At 38.5% G+C, this 17,114-nt stretch overlaps 1 protein-coding gene across 6 annotated transcripts in view; it reads right to left on the bottom strand.

The window, feature by feature from the left end:
* numb (NUMB endocytic adaptor protein) overlaps positions 1-17,114 on the bottom strand; it is a 56,354-nt gene that overhangs the window by 13,440 nt on the left and 25,800 nt on the right. For all 6 annotated transcript variants that reach the window (XM_032546287.1, XM_032546288.1, XM_032546283.1 and 3 more), the window contains exons 2-3: positions 9,672-9,808; positions 3,718-3,792 (exon numbers count right to left, since the gene is read on the bottom strand). In XM_032546287.1, the coding sequence (XP_032402178.1) occupies positions 3,718-3,792; positions 9,672-9,797 (201 nt within the window). In that variant the 5' untranslated portion in view covers positions 9,798-9,808. The remainder of the gene's footprint in view (positions 1-3,717; positions 3,793-9,671; positions 9,809-17,114) is intronic.

Genomic DNA, 17,114 nt, shown 5'->3' with positions numbered 1-17,114 from the left:
TGCATTTTATTTGTAATGTTACAACTGTGGCAATCAATGCTTATTATGTTGACAGCAGTAGAAATAATTGCTACGTTTCAGTTTTGAATGTTTTATGGAAGGTTATCATCCCAGATCGGGTCTAATGCTGAGTAGGAGAAATTCTCCCATCTAAAGAGCCACAAACTCTGTCAGGACACGCAGAACCGCTGCACACCTGTTGTGCAAGGTCTTTGTGAAACCATTTTACGCTTTACAACATTTTCCTCAAGCATTAGAAAAAAAACATACAAGACAGAGTGTTCCTGACCACAGGACATGTTTTAACATCAAAGCAGATGAGGACTCTGCTTTCATTCCACTTCAAATTTAGCGTTCAATTCAGAAACGGCGGACATCTTTTCAGCCTTACACACCGACTTTTCATTAAAAACGCACAGAACTCGATTTACTGACTGAATGAATAGAAAGACTCTTTCGCTATGTCGGCATCTTCAAGGTGTACACCCAAGCAGCACACGCAGACAAAAAGGAAGAGAAACGAAATCCATGTCACTGTGAGCTGAGTAACTGATGAAACTCATAGCCCCAGTCGCCAAACAAAAGGAAGTGATGTCATAATGACAGCACAAGAGGGCAGCTTGGAGGTTGATGGTGCCGCAGTGCAGCCTCCTCCTCCCCCTCCTCCTCCCCTCTGAGTCACGGATCACAGAGCTGTGAGAAAACTCCTTATTACGCTCCCGAAGGCTGCTGACGACACCGCCGAGCTGACAGCTCCCCGGCTGACTCCGTCCAGCTCGGTTCAACGTTCGGGCACATCCGCTCCAGCTTCGCCTTCTACTTATTCATGCGTGCTTCGGTTCACCGCTACTGTTCTTCCTCACTGGCAGCAGTGAAGCTGCCAGAATGAAGGCGATCCTGCGGCTCGCCTTGGCCTGCTTCAAGCTGCAAGTTTAGGACCGAGCACGGCTCACCCACAGAAAAGGCTGGTTCAGAAACCAGCTTTCTCGTGCATGTGGGGTATTTTGTTGTAGTTTATTTTTTTTGTTGTTTGTTTGTTTTTATGTGTGTATGTGTGTGGCGGCACAGGTTTCTTCTTTGTTCTTTGCATTGTAACGAATCTAAAATTAATAAAAATAATAATAAAAAAAAAAGAGACCAGCTTCCTGTCCAACATTAATGTTAGTTCAGAGGAAACGGAGCGACTGCGTTTGTCACCTGGCAACCGTCAGTTTATTAAAGACTTAGTGAAGACGAAGAAGGCTTTGCTAATTGTATTTGTTCAAGGCTGGCCTTGGTCTGACAGCCGCGCTTTAACAATACCGTCTGGCATAAGGAGTCGGAGTGAAGATGACCCATCTAAAAGTGATTTAAGAATATCTATGTGAGGTTAAGAGCAAAGTAACCCGCTTTAACTCAGACAAATATTCTTTCTGTAGTCGTGCTAAAAACACAACTCCTTTTTTTTGGTTTATGCTTAACTTTTTTTTTTTTTCTCCGAAGAGTTTTTTTTGCGGCGCTCGTATTTTTTCTACAGTAGGCAGACAGGAAGGAAGGTGAGGAGAGGGGGGAAGACATGCGGCAAAGGTCGTCGGGACCGGGAGTCGAACCCGCGACGTCCGCGTTGAGGACTAAGGCCTCCAAACATGGGGCGTGCTAATCCCCTACGCCACCACAGCACGCCCCTTAACTTTAAGCAGCTACTCAGATCTGACCACAAAAGGAATAAAAATAAAATAAAAAAGAAATAAATCAGGTGTAGCTGAAATTGATCCATTGTAATTCTGATGAGCGAGCAAACAGGCTCATCAGAATTAAGTCTGGAGTTTCGCAGGTTCATTCCTAAACAGTAATAGTACTTCCTGTCAGCAATTACATGTTGGTAAAATTAAATGACTAGTGTAAACCTACATTTGTTGGAGGGGTGTAGGAATAATTTTAGGCATGATTGTAATTAATGATTCGTGACTGTATACTTATAATAAAATAAATCAAATTTAGAGCTTTTTTTTCTTTCAAATATTATTATACAAATTGAACCTTTAGAGGAAAAAAATGATAATTTATGGTGTACTTCCATATTTGGAGAAATGCCCAAAAAAGTTGGTGAGCTATAAATTAGTCTTGTAAAAAAAAAAAAAAAAGCAAAAAAGAAATTCTGCAACTCTTAGTAGTGTGTTTATTTGTGCCAATGACCAACACAGAGGAGACACACAGGATGTGAACAAACATAGTGGGCAAGTAGAAAATATCTCATACAGCAGTGAAAATGGAGAAGTTGCTGTTCCATATTTGAAATAATGTTAAGGGTAAAAGAAAACTCTACTTCTAAAAAAAAAGACTGCAAACAGTTAATCAATGTAATAAAATAACTTGCAAGCAAACGTTGCTAAGATAATTGTGATTTTCCTGTGGTGCTACACAGATCGCCCAGACTATTGTCACTCACAGACTTATGATCATATTAGAGTTACATTGATATTCTATGTAATTATTTAAACTCATTCTGGCGACATTATGTTGCTTTTTTTTTTGTAAATAATAAAAACACCAAGTTATTTAGTGGGAGTTGAGAACATTTCATGGAGTATTAGGCCTCATATTTGAGTTAAAACTGATATTTTATGTGATTATATAAACTCACTAAATGGTCATATCTGTATTATTTGTAAAACCAAAAACCAATAATAACAACAAAAAAACATCAAATTATTTAGCAAGGCTTTAAAATATTTAAGGCGTTTTAGCCCCCCTAAAATAGATCTAGTGACGCCACTGATGTCGAGTTTGAGGCGCTGACTAAAAAGAGAAACTTTAGTTTAAGGAGAATGGTGCTTAAATATTAATAAAGGTCGCTTTTACATGCATGTTTAACTAGTATCTATTTCATTTGAATAGACTAAGAATGTTTGGTGTTTGGCAGTTTGCTGAATGAACACGCTCTTCAGCGTAATTACACTAGCAAAAGAGTCAAGGACCAAGTAAGTCTTCAGCAGTTTGAGTAGAAAATGCAGCAGGACTCAAAGACTCTTCATGCAGCTGCAGGATAAATTAAGTCTGTACTGATGGAGAGCAAACTGGATGACAGGTATACATTATCTGAAGTGAGCTCAATCTAAAGCCGAAACTTTGACGGCACATGTGGCGAACAATTTTTTCCCGGCCGGTGCTTAAACTCAGACACAATCCGTTAATGCGTGTAGGTGGGACCCGACGGGAGACGGCGAGCTCCGCCAAACCTGCCGACTCAGGTTTGGCCCTGACTTCAGAGAATCAGTCTCATCCACCGGCTGGGAGTTTATGACCTGGGTGGAGCTCTGGCAAACAACTGACGATATGCAAAAGAAATTGCTTCCCTCTTCCCCCTCCTCTCTGGAATTTGTTCCCTTTTTTTGCGCAACTCTGCCGGATCCTACGGGAGCAGGAAGTACATGCCGACCTCGCTGCTCCGGCCGAGGCCGAGGCCGAGCTTATCGAGAGGCCGAGGGGAGGAGGAGGAGCGCTTAAGGGTCGGCCGGCAAGGGTGGAGAAGTTGATTCAACCTCTTAAGAATAGGGGAAAAAACTAAGCAAGATAAAACAATGGAAGAACAAACACACTGATAGGAGAGAGAGAGAGAGAGAGTTGCCATAAAAGGTTGAAATAGTTTGAGGAGAGAGTAAAAGAGAGAAGGTGGAATATCTGGTGTTTAGTAGCCACATTCCTGGAGGTACAGAGAGGTCGTGTTGTAATACCTACCGTCTTAAGCCGCTTCACCGCGTCCTCGCAGATGTGCATGCCTCTCGATTCCTCCACTTCCACATGTCCCAAGTACTGCAGAAAGAGATGGAAAGAGGCTTACTCGGACTGTAACAACCTTTTCTATTAGTGACGAACACTCATTTTTATATTCCACCCTTGTGCTGCTGATAAAAAAAAAGAAATCCAACAACCCACCACTTTGAGGTTTGATTGCTCCTTCACTTGATCTCTAATTTATTACATTTAGAAACTGACAACCTCTAAAGTTTCTTGAGAAAAGTGAATGAAGTGATGCACCAGTCAACTGACTTTTGTGGCCAATTTTCCCACCTGATTGTTCGGTAGACTCCTTACTATTGAGGACCACCATTGCAACATTTGTAACCTTTTCCACTGCTGTGGTTCGCGTTCACAGCGCATTGCGTCAAACAAACCAAACTAATTGAAAAACACGTTTCCCTCTTCGCCTGTGGTGGCGCCTCACCAAGAACTACTGAAGGAAACGACAGCAAAACAAAATATCAATATCAAAATATCAATATCAACTTCCTTCTTCATGAAATGTGAACAAAAATGGAGTGTTGTCAGCTTTTAGCAGTTGTAGGATTTCTCTTTGTCTTTGGTAAAAGACCAGTTAGCGCTAGACTTATCAGTTTTTATTCCACCCTCGATTTTTTTGCGATTGCGGATTCACGCCTCCCCAAACTTTCCAGGCAAACGGACTAGAGTCCGATTGAAGCGGACTACACAGGGCTGGTGTGAATGTTTTGGCAGGTCAGATTTCGCTTCAAGAAAATGAAGGATTGCAAAAGCAGAATTGAGAAATTATTTTCCCTCTAAGAGCAGTCAATTACTTATGTTTTTAGATTATTGGAGGAAACAGCTTTTATAAACGGATTTACTATTATTCTAAAAATAAATAAAAAGAAACATACTTGACGATTACAACTGTCTTTAGCAATAACCACAGTTAATCCATATTGCATTGCCAAACAGCAGTCTCAGGTGTATTTCCAAGAAAACGTAATACCATAAGTCTGACATCAGAGTGGGCAGTAGGACAAAACTAGATTGTGAAAAGATTAGACCGTGTTGTTGATGTGTTAAAGCAGATTGACTGAGGCGTTGTCTATTAGTCATTCTATGCTCTCGCTCAGATGCATTGGTGCCATCATTTTCAGCTTTTTCTTTCAGATTCATAAACTAGTGTACATAAGGGAGGCAGTAAATGGTAAAAATATGATTATTTCAGAAATCTTATTTGGGTCAAATGTTCCCCAAGATAATGAAATTTCCAAATAATCAATGTTTAGATATGTTCAAATTAGGAATGCAAGTTATCGATTAATGAGTTAAACTAAAGCTGATTGATCTTATTGATAGACTGTAACGATTAATTGATAAGCAGCCATTTTTACTCTTGCTTCAAGTGGACCGATCATCATTTCATAATATAAAGGGCAACATTTTTCATAATACGTTAAATAAAATACAAAAATGTTAACGTTATTTTGTGTTTGCTGTATTAAATACTGACTGAATAAACAAAAATTGTTGAACCATATTTGTAAAACATAATAAAACAGGAACAAAATCAACCGTGCTTATTGGCAACATGTCTTTGTCAATTGTGTTATAATTTTTCTGCGTTACCCTTCCCATTTCTGCCGTCACACCATCCTCGCATTCACAGTCACTTTTCAATGAGAAGTTGACGTTGCTCCGTCATGCGGCTCAGCTGAATGAGAGCCATTAAGTTGAAACTAAATTTAAGGAACTAGTCGAGTGTTTAAATTTCAAAGCAGAACCACATAAAGAGCATTTTGCATCCCACACCGGACTCTGTTTGGACTTTTTCCCTTTCCTGTTCTGGGATGCCCCCGCCATTTTTGTTTCTCTATTAATTGGCTCTGCTTAAGGATGACCAGGGATGCCCTCTGCTGGAGGGGGGCCAAACTACAACACTAAAAGAAGATCTCTAAGCGAATGTTCTTAGTTAATTACCACCTACTTTAAGTTAATAAACTATTAATTGACAATGAATTGTAAGTCAATTAATTGTTTGCATTCATAGTTAAAATTTTCAGACCAAGTCCACAGTTTTCTCACAACTCTCTACTGCAGTCTTAATTATAGATTTTGATCTTGACTAGATAGAACCTCTTACCTTCCAAAATTGTTTCCATTGTACCAAAAATGGTCTCAAGTATTTTTCTTAATATAGGGATTGTTTCTTAATATAGGGACAAGAGTTGTGTTTACTGATGTTTATTTTTGATTGGCTAGTTGACCAAACTGAAAAAAATCAGAGTCCGATTTCTCCGAAATCTCAAAAAATGGAGTGAAAATCTATTGCAACAAACTTTTTTTTAGTAATTCTGGACTGTGTGACCACAGAAGCTCATTAAAAAAACCCCACAAGAGTAATGCTTGCAAACCTTTCCAAAGGATTTTGGTCATCCTATAATCCTTCAGGCATGATGTGGCAAGTCATAAAGCTATATTTCACTCCCAGACTCATGATACCCAAGAGGGTTGCTTCAAATATAATAAACCCATCTCTAGTGACACTGAAGCTTTTGCACATGAGCTGAGTTTTACACGGAATTGAAAGTAACACGGTATTTGTGCATTCACACACACTAAAAAGTAAAAGGCCCTTCTAATTGCATGCATTGGAGACAAGCGTGCAAAAACAATGCCATGAGATGAAGACTAAGCAGGAGAGCCTTTGTGTTTCTGTCAACAGTATATGCATATGTATTCACAAATCTGGGTTAAAGTGCAACTGAACACAGAACAAATATTGCCTCTAGCCTGAATATCTCTCCTTCTCTCTCCCTCCTTCCTCCTGGACTCCAAACAGCATCATTATGTGTCTCTCCACTCACAACCCTGACCTCTTCAGAAGCTATTGTACGTGCTGGGCAAGAGAGGAAGTCCTTACCCTTTCCTTACACACACACACACACACACACCCACACACATACACACACAAAGCAAGTGTCGCTGCCCCATGCCTGTCACCCCACCCTCCGGCTCTGCTATTTTAAGAATGTGACGTAACAGCTGTGAGTCACCCTGTCAAGCGTATTAGAACACGCGTGTGCCTTTATACATGCATCGGATCTACGCGGATGCAGACTACAAACGTAGGATGTTGGGACAATGCTGATGCGAGGAGGTGGCCGTGGGTAGCCGGGACCATGAAAGCACTGTAGTGTCTCCAAACTTGGATCAGCCGGGAGATGAGAGAGGAGAGGATATGAGAAAACACAGAGACGGCTCAAGGAGTCGCAGTAAATACTACGCCGTATATTAGGGTTTTTAAAAATATTAAATGGCATAAACAGAATTTTCTCGGGCTTTCTTTTAATTTAAAGGGGCAGCATTGTGTATTTTAAAGCCGCAGTTATTTGATATAGCACAATCAAGAAACTATGTAATCTTCACTTGTTATAAAAATGCTGTATTCATCAAATATGACTAAAAACACATTTTGACTTCCTAATTTAAAGCCTTGAAATTAGGCCTCTGACTCTTTAAGAAGCTTCTGCTCTTTCTGAACTCCGCCATTAGGAAATCATCACAGCATGGCTCCTCTATTAACTCTTTAACAAGGTTTTTAACAGTGTTGCACTAGTAGATGAGCTCAGCAAATGCACAGTACCATCAGGTGTTTGCTAATTGCTGCTGGCTAGTCTGAAGGGGTGGGAGAAAGCTGCTCTGTGAGGCGGAAGCTTGGAAATTCGACGAGGAGCTTTGTCCTCGAAGGCAGCACTAGGTCCACCAAGGCGCTTTGCACAGCTGAATGGTTGCCTTGGGGATGCATGAAAGAATCAAAGCAACATTTCAGGTATGTTTTTGATGAGGAAATATTATAACAGGATGTAAAGCTCAAAAAAGTTAAATTTACATAATTCTACACTTTCAAGATTTTTTAAGAACGTTATCTTCTGTTGTGGAAGAAATGTACAAAACACAACAAATTGGCAATATATTTGCACTTTCCCATGATGGACATAAAAACGCTAGCAAGCTAGCGAGGGTACATTACTAGCTAGCTACTGGCAGCCTCAACTGCCTCGAGTCACAGAATGCAATGAAGCAGAAAAGCCCAAAGGAAAAACAAAAATTGAGACTAAATTTGGAATTTAAAGACCTGTAATTAATGTCTTTAAATCCAACATGCATTTTATCAAGTGAATCTGAGACATGCTTGAATTTAAGACTTTTTAAGGATGCGTGGACACTCTGGTTTTACATGTTTCACAGAGCGCTGCTGCAAATTACTCCGCCAATTTGATTTTCCATAATTCCAACACCTTAAAAAGGACCATAAAGAATGGACCACAGTGCCTTATAGAAGTACTCATACTTGAACTTTTTCACATTTTGTCTTATTAAAATCACGAGCTTTACACAACTTTCAGGGATTTTATGAAACAGACCCACTCGAAAGAAGTTCAAATTTGTTAAAAATAAAGCTAAACATACTTTTAACCTTTTTACTAATACAGTTATTAAAAAGGTGTTATGAATTTGTCTCCATAATCCTTTGCCCCTAAATAAAATTACATGCAGTCGTCCATCCTCTCCTGCTCTCGGTGTGCTACACAACATTGGTGATAGTTGCACCAATGTTGGTGATAATTTCACAGCAACAACTTGCACACAACTCGCCTCGTTCTGAGGCACCTAGAGAGGGAGTCTGGAAACAGGAAGGGGAGGAGGGACACAGAGGAGCAGCATGGTAGGTTGCATTGTCCCGTAATGAGAGGAAGAGCAGAGGAAAGGAAATGTTCTTGTTTAATCTTTTCTATTTATGTAAGCGTCTCAACTAAACCAGAAAACTGCACTGTATAATGTCTGTTCAAGATTGTTAATAACTGAAAACAATCCACAAATTAAACAAGGATTGGATGTTGAGATGCATTCTATGATGCATAACTTGTGATAATGTTGCAATTATTTTTTGTTTTCTGTTGGATTTAAAACTATTACCTTTATTAAAGGACTTGCAAACATTTTCTGTGTCCAGTCAAGTAAAACTGCAAATATCGGCCTGGAGAAGTGTGATTGGTGCATCACTAATTGCTCATGGATAAATCCTGCCTTATGTACTTTGTGGGAAAGAATGAATCCTTGATTTTAAAGCTGAAAATATACGTGGAATCTTGTGGCTGCTGAAGCCAGATTTAATTACCACAATTTTGCTGAACCTCAAAAAAAAAAAAAAAAGGAACCGACTCAGCATGTCTGATTTAAACAGTCTAAATGCAAATTTGCGGTTACACAAATCTCTACATTGTCTTACTGTAACCTTAAAGCCTTAGATTTCATCATTAATTCAACCCTGCAGTAAAACGGGGAGATCTCCATCAAATAAAGACTTACAAATGTCAGTTTTGTGTGAGGAAAAAAACAAAAACTTCCTTCTCACAAAACCCAGGTCTTCAGTTCTCCCTTTTCTTGAGATGAGGTGACCATTCGGCCCCATGTGATGAGAGGAAGCGTACCGTTGCACTTCTGTTTGCAAAAGTGGAAGACTCTGTTGCCAAAATAAGACCAACTCTCCACTTCATCAATTGCAGAAGAGCAGGTCAGAGTGCTGCTACATGGACTAACCCCTTTTTTGCACAGACCGGCCTTCTACTGTTGCCAATATTGATCAAATGTAATTTTTATATCGTAGTGTACCTTCATTCAAGTTATGGTAGAAAGCTGTAAAGATCAGGAAGCATTGTGTTTATCTTTAACAGAGCTGTAAGCTAGATTAAAGTTGCGCTCACGTCCTCTGAGAGCTTTTGATTAATCGCAGCGGAGTCCGATACCGAGGAGAAGTTCTGAGGTTCGGTTGTTTCACAGTTTAACATCAGCCAAGTTGTGTTTGTAAAATAAGTGATTTCAGCCGTGTTTGAACTCCGGCTACAAAACGGGGTTGTAGTCACCTTGACTGCAAAGCTGCATCTGCCGCTGCGGACTGCCTCCTCATCCGTCTGCCACTGGTGAGGCCGGCTCGACTCCGGCACATAGATGTCTTTCTTGCGCCGGAAGCTCTGCCGTAGTTTATTCATCGCGGCGCTCCCTGTGAAGGGCAGAAAGGGAATTCATTTAAAGAAGCTGGCTTTTTAGGGGCACGATTCGATTCAGAAACCAATCCATCTATTAAAAGTGGTCTACAGATTATGTGACTGACGAGAGCAAAAGTCCATAAACAAACAGAACATTTATTTAGAATAATTCAATAAGGTTCCATATTCTATCAAATTCCATCAGTTTATACTGAAACAAAAACAGGTTTGTGCGTAAAATTCTATAAAATATCAGACGCATGTGAAATACATGACAAGTTCCAGGAATATTTATATAATAAGATTAAATAAATGGTTATATGCCATGTTTTAGGTAATGTAAAACATATTTGTTTAACACAGTTCAAAATCTAAACTATTTGAACCAAATTATTGAACACAGCCTTTGATATAACTTTTCTGACTTAAAAAAAACAAATAACTGTCTTTTCATAGCAAATAGTTGAGGTAAGCTGGAGTTTACATACTTTTTTTTTTACAAAGTGAAGCCTGTTTAAAACAATTTGTCTTTTGGTTATTCAAACTGGGGGTGAAGGGGAAAGATCGCTAGCAAGAAAAGAACAAAAATACTTCAGGTTCAAACTCAGTATTTTAGATCTTAAATTTCAGTTCTTATCAAATAGGAGAAGAAAATATATTTGCAAAGTCATGTTTTTATTTACTGAGATGTCCCAACAGAAAGCAGAGTTAAAAATAATCTCTGACTACCGAAGTAAGCGAGAAAAAATGATGAGAATTCAGACAACTAAAATTAATCATGCATCAGCTGCAGCCCTGTTTACTCGTTACTTCACCAGATACAGAAAATATGATTCAAGAAGCAGTTTTAAAAAATAGTTTAAATATAAGTCTATAGGTCAACACATTTATTTGGAAGACAATACGCCTACAGAGAAGAGCAGAGCACATTTACTACCTGAACACAGTTTGTGAGCTCACATCCTGGTTTCACTTTGACCTTTGTTAGCTCTCCTGCTCAACAATGGAGTGTAAAAAAAAAAAAAATTAATGCATCCTTAATTTTGTTCTACTTCATAATTACATGAATAAATAAACAAAATAAGGAATGTTCTCTGAGAATAACTTTATGAACTTCAATGAGATTCAAACAAGGAAATAAATGGGGGGGAAAAAAACAACAACAAAAACTAGCACATTTAATTAAAGTGGCAGTACTGCCATGTGGAGTTCTTCTCTTCTTTGAGCACGGATTAAGTTACACAAGAAAAGCAGAGCCCCAATTAAAAGTTGCTGATCCAAATTAGAAGTGAGAGGTCCGTCCATCAAGCCTGGCTCAAATCTCCCAGATCAACGAGAAAACTGGGGGGACCAAAAGTCACTCGGCAGTGAAATCCCCCTTCCAACACACGAGTACAGCAAACTGCTGGACTAACGAGTTGTACCCGCTGACTTCTGAACTGATGAGGATCTGTCGGGATTTAAGGTCTGTAATCCAGGAGAGCCGACCGTCCACGAACACACACCAGCAAGAATGAGCAGCAGAATTACACCTGCACACACACCCACACACACTCGGGTTGACTGCTTGCATAATGAAATGTGTCCTGCAGTGCCTGGGAGCAGACAGTGAGCTTCAGGTTGAGGTTTTCTTCTTATCTGTCCATGCCAGGCTCCAGTTCTGCAGGCAGGACACAAACAAAGCTTTCCGGGTTCGATCACGCCAAAGCACACCTCAACGCCACAAAACCTCTTGTTGTGACAGGAAGAGAGTAGTTGTGACAGAGAACGCAGAGTCGGAGTTGCTCTGTAAGTGTGAGTCACACGCATGATTCACGTACAACTTGAGTCAAAATGCAACGCAGTTAATTCATTTGAAATGTGTAATCTAAGATTTTGTGATAACACCTAGGAGGCAATGGGAGGAAGGGAAATAAACTATTAACTACTATGAGTTCAAGTAGTAAGTGTACTGCTGAAGCTCCTAATTTTATAAAAGCATATTTGTTTCATAAATATTGTTTTCTGACTATCAGGGTTACTTTTTGTCCTGTGAAGCAAAAATTTTGATTTTGTGAAATTACTCTAGTTGAAACTTTTTCTGAACACCTAGTCGCTACACAATGACAAAGTTCAGCGAATTTAATTTGGATTCTATGTGAAACGTTTCTATACAAATGTAAAGCGCCGATATTGTGTGTTTCCTAATCTAATTGTATCATTTTAGAACACAATCAATTAGTTATGTCACCTTTAGTTGTTAGAAAGAAATGCTGTTTATATTAAACATGACTTAAAAGAAATTTGACTTCGCAATTTAATGCCTTCAAATTGGGCCTCTGTCTCTTTAAGAAGTTCCCGCTCTTTCCAGCGCTTTGCCTTCAGCATGTCATCACATCAAGATTCCTCTACTAAGTTTGTTGGAGCACTGGACTGAGAAATATTTCACACAATGAGATCAGCAGATGTGCAGTTCCACCAGGTGTTTGCTAATTGCTGATGGCTAGTCTGAAGGAGCCACGTGGTGGAGTCAGGGGGTTCGGGGAGTTCTCAAACATGCATAAGAAAAACAAAAAAAAGAAATCAAACCCACACTCCACATGTGTATTTAATGAGAGAATAACATTATAACAAGATGTAAAGCTCATAAAAGTTTATTTTCCTTCTTTAAAAACAGTAAAAAAAAATTTTTACTATGTGGTTCCTCAAGGCTCCCTTCTTGGACCACTTAGAAACCAAACAATGCAGCAGATAAATAAGGGATGAGCTTGTAAAGAAGTTAAAAGCAATGTTTGGATATTTTTTAAAAACAACAACGCAATTTCAAACATCTCAGAGCGCTGTTCAATCCATCATCACAAAACGGAGAGAATTTGGCACAACTGCAACCGACCAAAATATGGCCAACCGTCTAAAACGACACACAAGGTAACCTATGATAACTATAGGAACTGCAAAAATGAATAGATTTGTCTATTATCAGTTCATTCCACAACTTTGGCCTTTAGAAAGGATTTATAAGAGGTCATTTTAGAAAAACAAAAAACAAAAAAAAAACCCAGAAATGGTGTGAAATGTGGTTCTTCTGCCAGGACAGAGAAGTTGACTTAGGGCAGCTAAATATAAATGCACAACACGTTTTTCTAATTTTAATTTGGAAAAACAAAAACAAAAAAGAGGTCAACTATATATTCCAATTCTTTCACCATAGTATGTATACTTTGTGTTGGTATAACAAACAAAATCCCCCCAAAGTACATAAAAATTTGAAGTGGCAACATGACAAAAGCGAAAATGTTCTAAGCATGAACCCGAAAATTAGGCAGTGAAAGTACAGCTCCAAGTGTCATACAAACACTTAACCTTCAATGAGCATATTGGAAAAGTGGTAGCCTGCAGACGGGTATTGCGTTTGAAAACAAGACGACACACAAGGGGGATAAATATTGCTCCATGGCTCACTCCTGCTCTCCTCTATTAAACTCATTTATTTAGGTCATATCATGTTTGGGCTCACTGCAGTGCCTGTGACAGACTGCATGATTCCACACTGCGGACTGGAGGAAAACAGATCCGTCTGCGTCGAGTCTCTGGCTCAACAAAATTAATGCATCTGTTACCATGAAGACACGAAAACACTCGGAGTCATCTGAAAACCAAATGAAATATTACGCAGAGCAAGCTCTGGGAAATTATGTTCTGACTGATTGTTGTTTTAACTCAGTTATAAAGATACAAAACTTGGGTTAGCTATAAGCAGTGGCCTCAATGCTAAACCATGAATATTTCCCTAATCGACTGTTCAGTAATTGGCAGGTGAAATATCGAAAATGTGATTTTTCCACCCTCGTATCGATTAAAAATATCAAAATGAAGTACTTCCAGCGTACAACGAATTAACCAGCAGTATGTACTTTGAAACACTTTGTTTGATCAAATAAGGCTTAGAAATATACGCTTTGACTCACAGATATTTTCTTGTAAATCTTTCATTTTCTGATGGATTAAAAATTAATGTCTCGTTCAAAGAATACAGGAGTCCCAGTCCGATTTCTGTCAAAAAATTAGTATTATATCAGTCCTCATCTAAAATCTCTGATATAAGCATGTCTATAGAAGCATTCCGCTCCAGGATGTAGTCCAGTCCAGGTTTTCCATCCAGCAGTGCTTGTATCCCACATGCTGACCCATTGGTTAATAATAAATGGGTCAGTTGTTTTCATACTTATTGTTGACTATTTCTCTCTGTTAGAGTAATCCAACAGAGGAAAGCCTTTTCTAACATTCCACACTACAAAATAAGTAATAGAAATATGCATGATTCTGGCCGAGATGGTATCGGCTCTATATTGGTATCAGCCAATATTAATACAATACAAAAGAGAAATCAACCAGACAGTCAAAGAAAGACTAAAACACATGGAAAAAAAACATATTTGCTTATTAATTCCCCAGAATTATGATGTGGTAAAACAGAGCTACTGACCTGACTCATCTTCCAGATTTCTTAGCACCTTACTGCCAGTTTCCATCCTACACACACACACACACACCCCCACACACACACACCCACACACACACACACCCCCACACACACACACACACACACACACACACTCCTAAGGATCCTGTCTGCAAAAGAGATAAAAGATAGGGAGGGAATCTGGGTGAAAACAGGCTGTTTGTTCATGTGCGTGGGAAAAGACCGCATTCTTTTGCAAAGTATGGATCTGCGAAGAACGCTGGTGCTTGACCTAGCCTAGCCTATGCAAATAAGAAACTAGAACTCAACATGCGTTTGCATACACCTTGCGATATCAGAATGCTACGTGTCTGGAAAGGGCAAAATCCGACTCAGGCTGCAGAGTTTTATGACTTGCTATTCTTAATCCAACTCGACGATCCTACTGTTCCATGAAAGAGGTCAAGAGGGTAAGGGCACAAAGTGAGCACTGAGCCGTAAAGGATCCACATTTGCTAGTGATCTGAGCCAGAAGCTTCTGACACACAGCGAGGAGCGAAACGCAACAAAGAACTTCAATTCAAGCCTCTGATAATGAACCTTTCATACTGCACTAGTGCTCAATGTTTTACACACAAACGCAGCTCAAGAGTGAATCCTATGATTGAGAATTATAAACTTGAAAAGTATTTAAAGTCTATATTTAAATGTTGAGAGTCAGCATTTCTTCTTCCAGTGAGCCCAGATAATAAACACGTAATTAACAAAGAAACAGAAAACTAGGGGCTACAGTTAATGACTATTTCAGTAATTAATTAGTCTGTCAATTAATGAGTTTTAAAAAACTGGCGCATTCTGCAGATTTTTCTTTTCTTTTATATAATGCTACATGTAAAGAAGTGCATAAAAACAAATAATTTAGAACATTTTTGAATATCAAAATAAACATTTTTTTTTTGCTTAAAATGTATTTTAAAAATCCTTCAGTGTACACTTTAACAATTGTAGCAAAGGATGCATCTGCAGCTACAACAATATTTCTGACAACATGTGAAAGGCTCAGCACTTAATTCAATTACTATATTAGTTGACGATTATTTAAATAATCAATTAATCGCAACTAATCACGATTAATTGTTTCAGTACCATATTAATCAATTCTAAAACAGACTTTAAGGTGGCCTAAATGATATGAAACCCTAAATATATCAAATCTAAAAACATATGAGAATAAAACTGGTCTCAGAGATTTTGAGATTAATCTCAGAAATTTTCTATAATAATAATAATAATAATAATAATAATAATAAAAATACATGAGTCTGAGTCTTTTTTTTTTAAAAGGTGGAGCTCAGAACTTTCCTTGGTTTTTCTTTAGAAAAAAAAAAGAGATTATTCTGAAATTTCATGAGTTATTGGGCGGATATGTAGTTCTTTTTTCCCCTCTCCCCAATCTACAACGGCCCCAATATGGTGTCGTTCTATTGAGTGATTCTTTTTCTTCACTTGAAAAAAACATGAGCTTTTTAGAGGATGTAACCATAACAACACAGTATATAAACACACAGGCTAGGGGAGGAAAGTCAAAAAATTAAAAAAATCTGTTCTACAATAATTACAAAGGGAGTTGAATAGCTTTGCATTACTTTTTTTTCTACTAAATATTATACACAGGCATATACAGTTTTGGTCCATAGTGCTTAGCAACTACTGAATCTGACATCTGTGTCAACACTAAAGAGTCGGGGATTCAACTGCGAAAACAAACCAGGAGGTCAACAAGGTGCAACATATGTTCACAGTCTAATGTCAAACAATGGCATTGTGTAATAAATCTGCATTACTGTGTCACTCTGTCAGGTGGTGACTTACCCCAACTTTATCGTTACTCCAGGGATTTTCCAGTATGAGGTACAGTTTTATGGTTAAAAGCTGTTGCATTCTATCAGGATTTTATATGAAAGACTGACAGAAATAGTGTTTTTTGTTAAATGAAGAGGCCAGAAGCCACAAGCCCCAAAGAAGTGGAGTATAGTGTGTGTTAGTGTTGCACAATAGCAGGTGTGAATCATGTTTGGCACATTTGGCTCCTTGACTACCTAAATAACTAAAAAAAAAAGCAACATGGTGTATGAAAATTGGAAAGCAGGCGAGAGCTTAAAAGAAAAACAAAATGGCAGGAAAATCAGCACAATACAAATATAAAGAGAAGAGAAATGAGGCAAGATGTAGTTAATAAATGCAGATTACAAAAAATGGAAACTGATGAATGAAACCACGAAGAGCTAGAAAAGTAGTTATGTTTAGTTTTTTTCACCTACTGTGATCTGTTATTAAATACACAAACCAAAAACATACCATACCACACAAAAACTATGTAGTTTCTGTTATCACTACACGGAAACAGCACTGAAACAACCATTGATGCGTCCTCCACGGACCATTTGCAGCTTGAAGTGGAGAAATACAAGAAATCAGCTCGTCTTGTGTGTTAAGTAGCATTTCTGAGAAGTGTCGTGGCGTTGCAAAAGATACAAACCACAAGGAGAACTCAACAGACACTAAAGCGATCAGCAAGTGCAGCGAAATAAAAACGGCTTCAACAGAATATAGAGAGGTTGGTCAACTGTAACATGATGCGCAATCGACTTCTCTCTCAAAGAAAAACAGTTCAAATGTGTCAAGTTTATGAATAAGTTTGTATGCAGTAGTTTTTCCCCCGATAGCTGGTCCAGAAAATACATCAGCTCTTCTACTTAAATTACGCTCTGCTTTCTGCTGGTCTGTCATTTGCATGCATCAAATTTGTCAGTGAAATTATGAGTAAAACTTGAAAAAGTTGGAGATTTATGAAGATTTTCGTAAGACAAAATGCTTTT

This window comes from Xiphophorus hellerii, chromosome 19, assembly GCF_003331165.1.
Source record: "Xiphophorus hellerii strain 12219 chromosome 19, Xiphophorus_hellerii-4.1, whole genome shotgun sequence".
NCBI classification, from domain to species: Eukaryota; Metazoa; Chordata; class Actinopteri; order Cyprinodontiformes; family Poeciliidae; genus Xiphophorus; species Xiphophorus hellerii.
The sequence above is the reverse complement of the archived record's forward strand: the minus strand, read 5'-3'. Positions and strand labels throughout refer to the sequence as shown.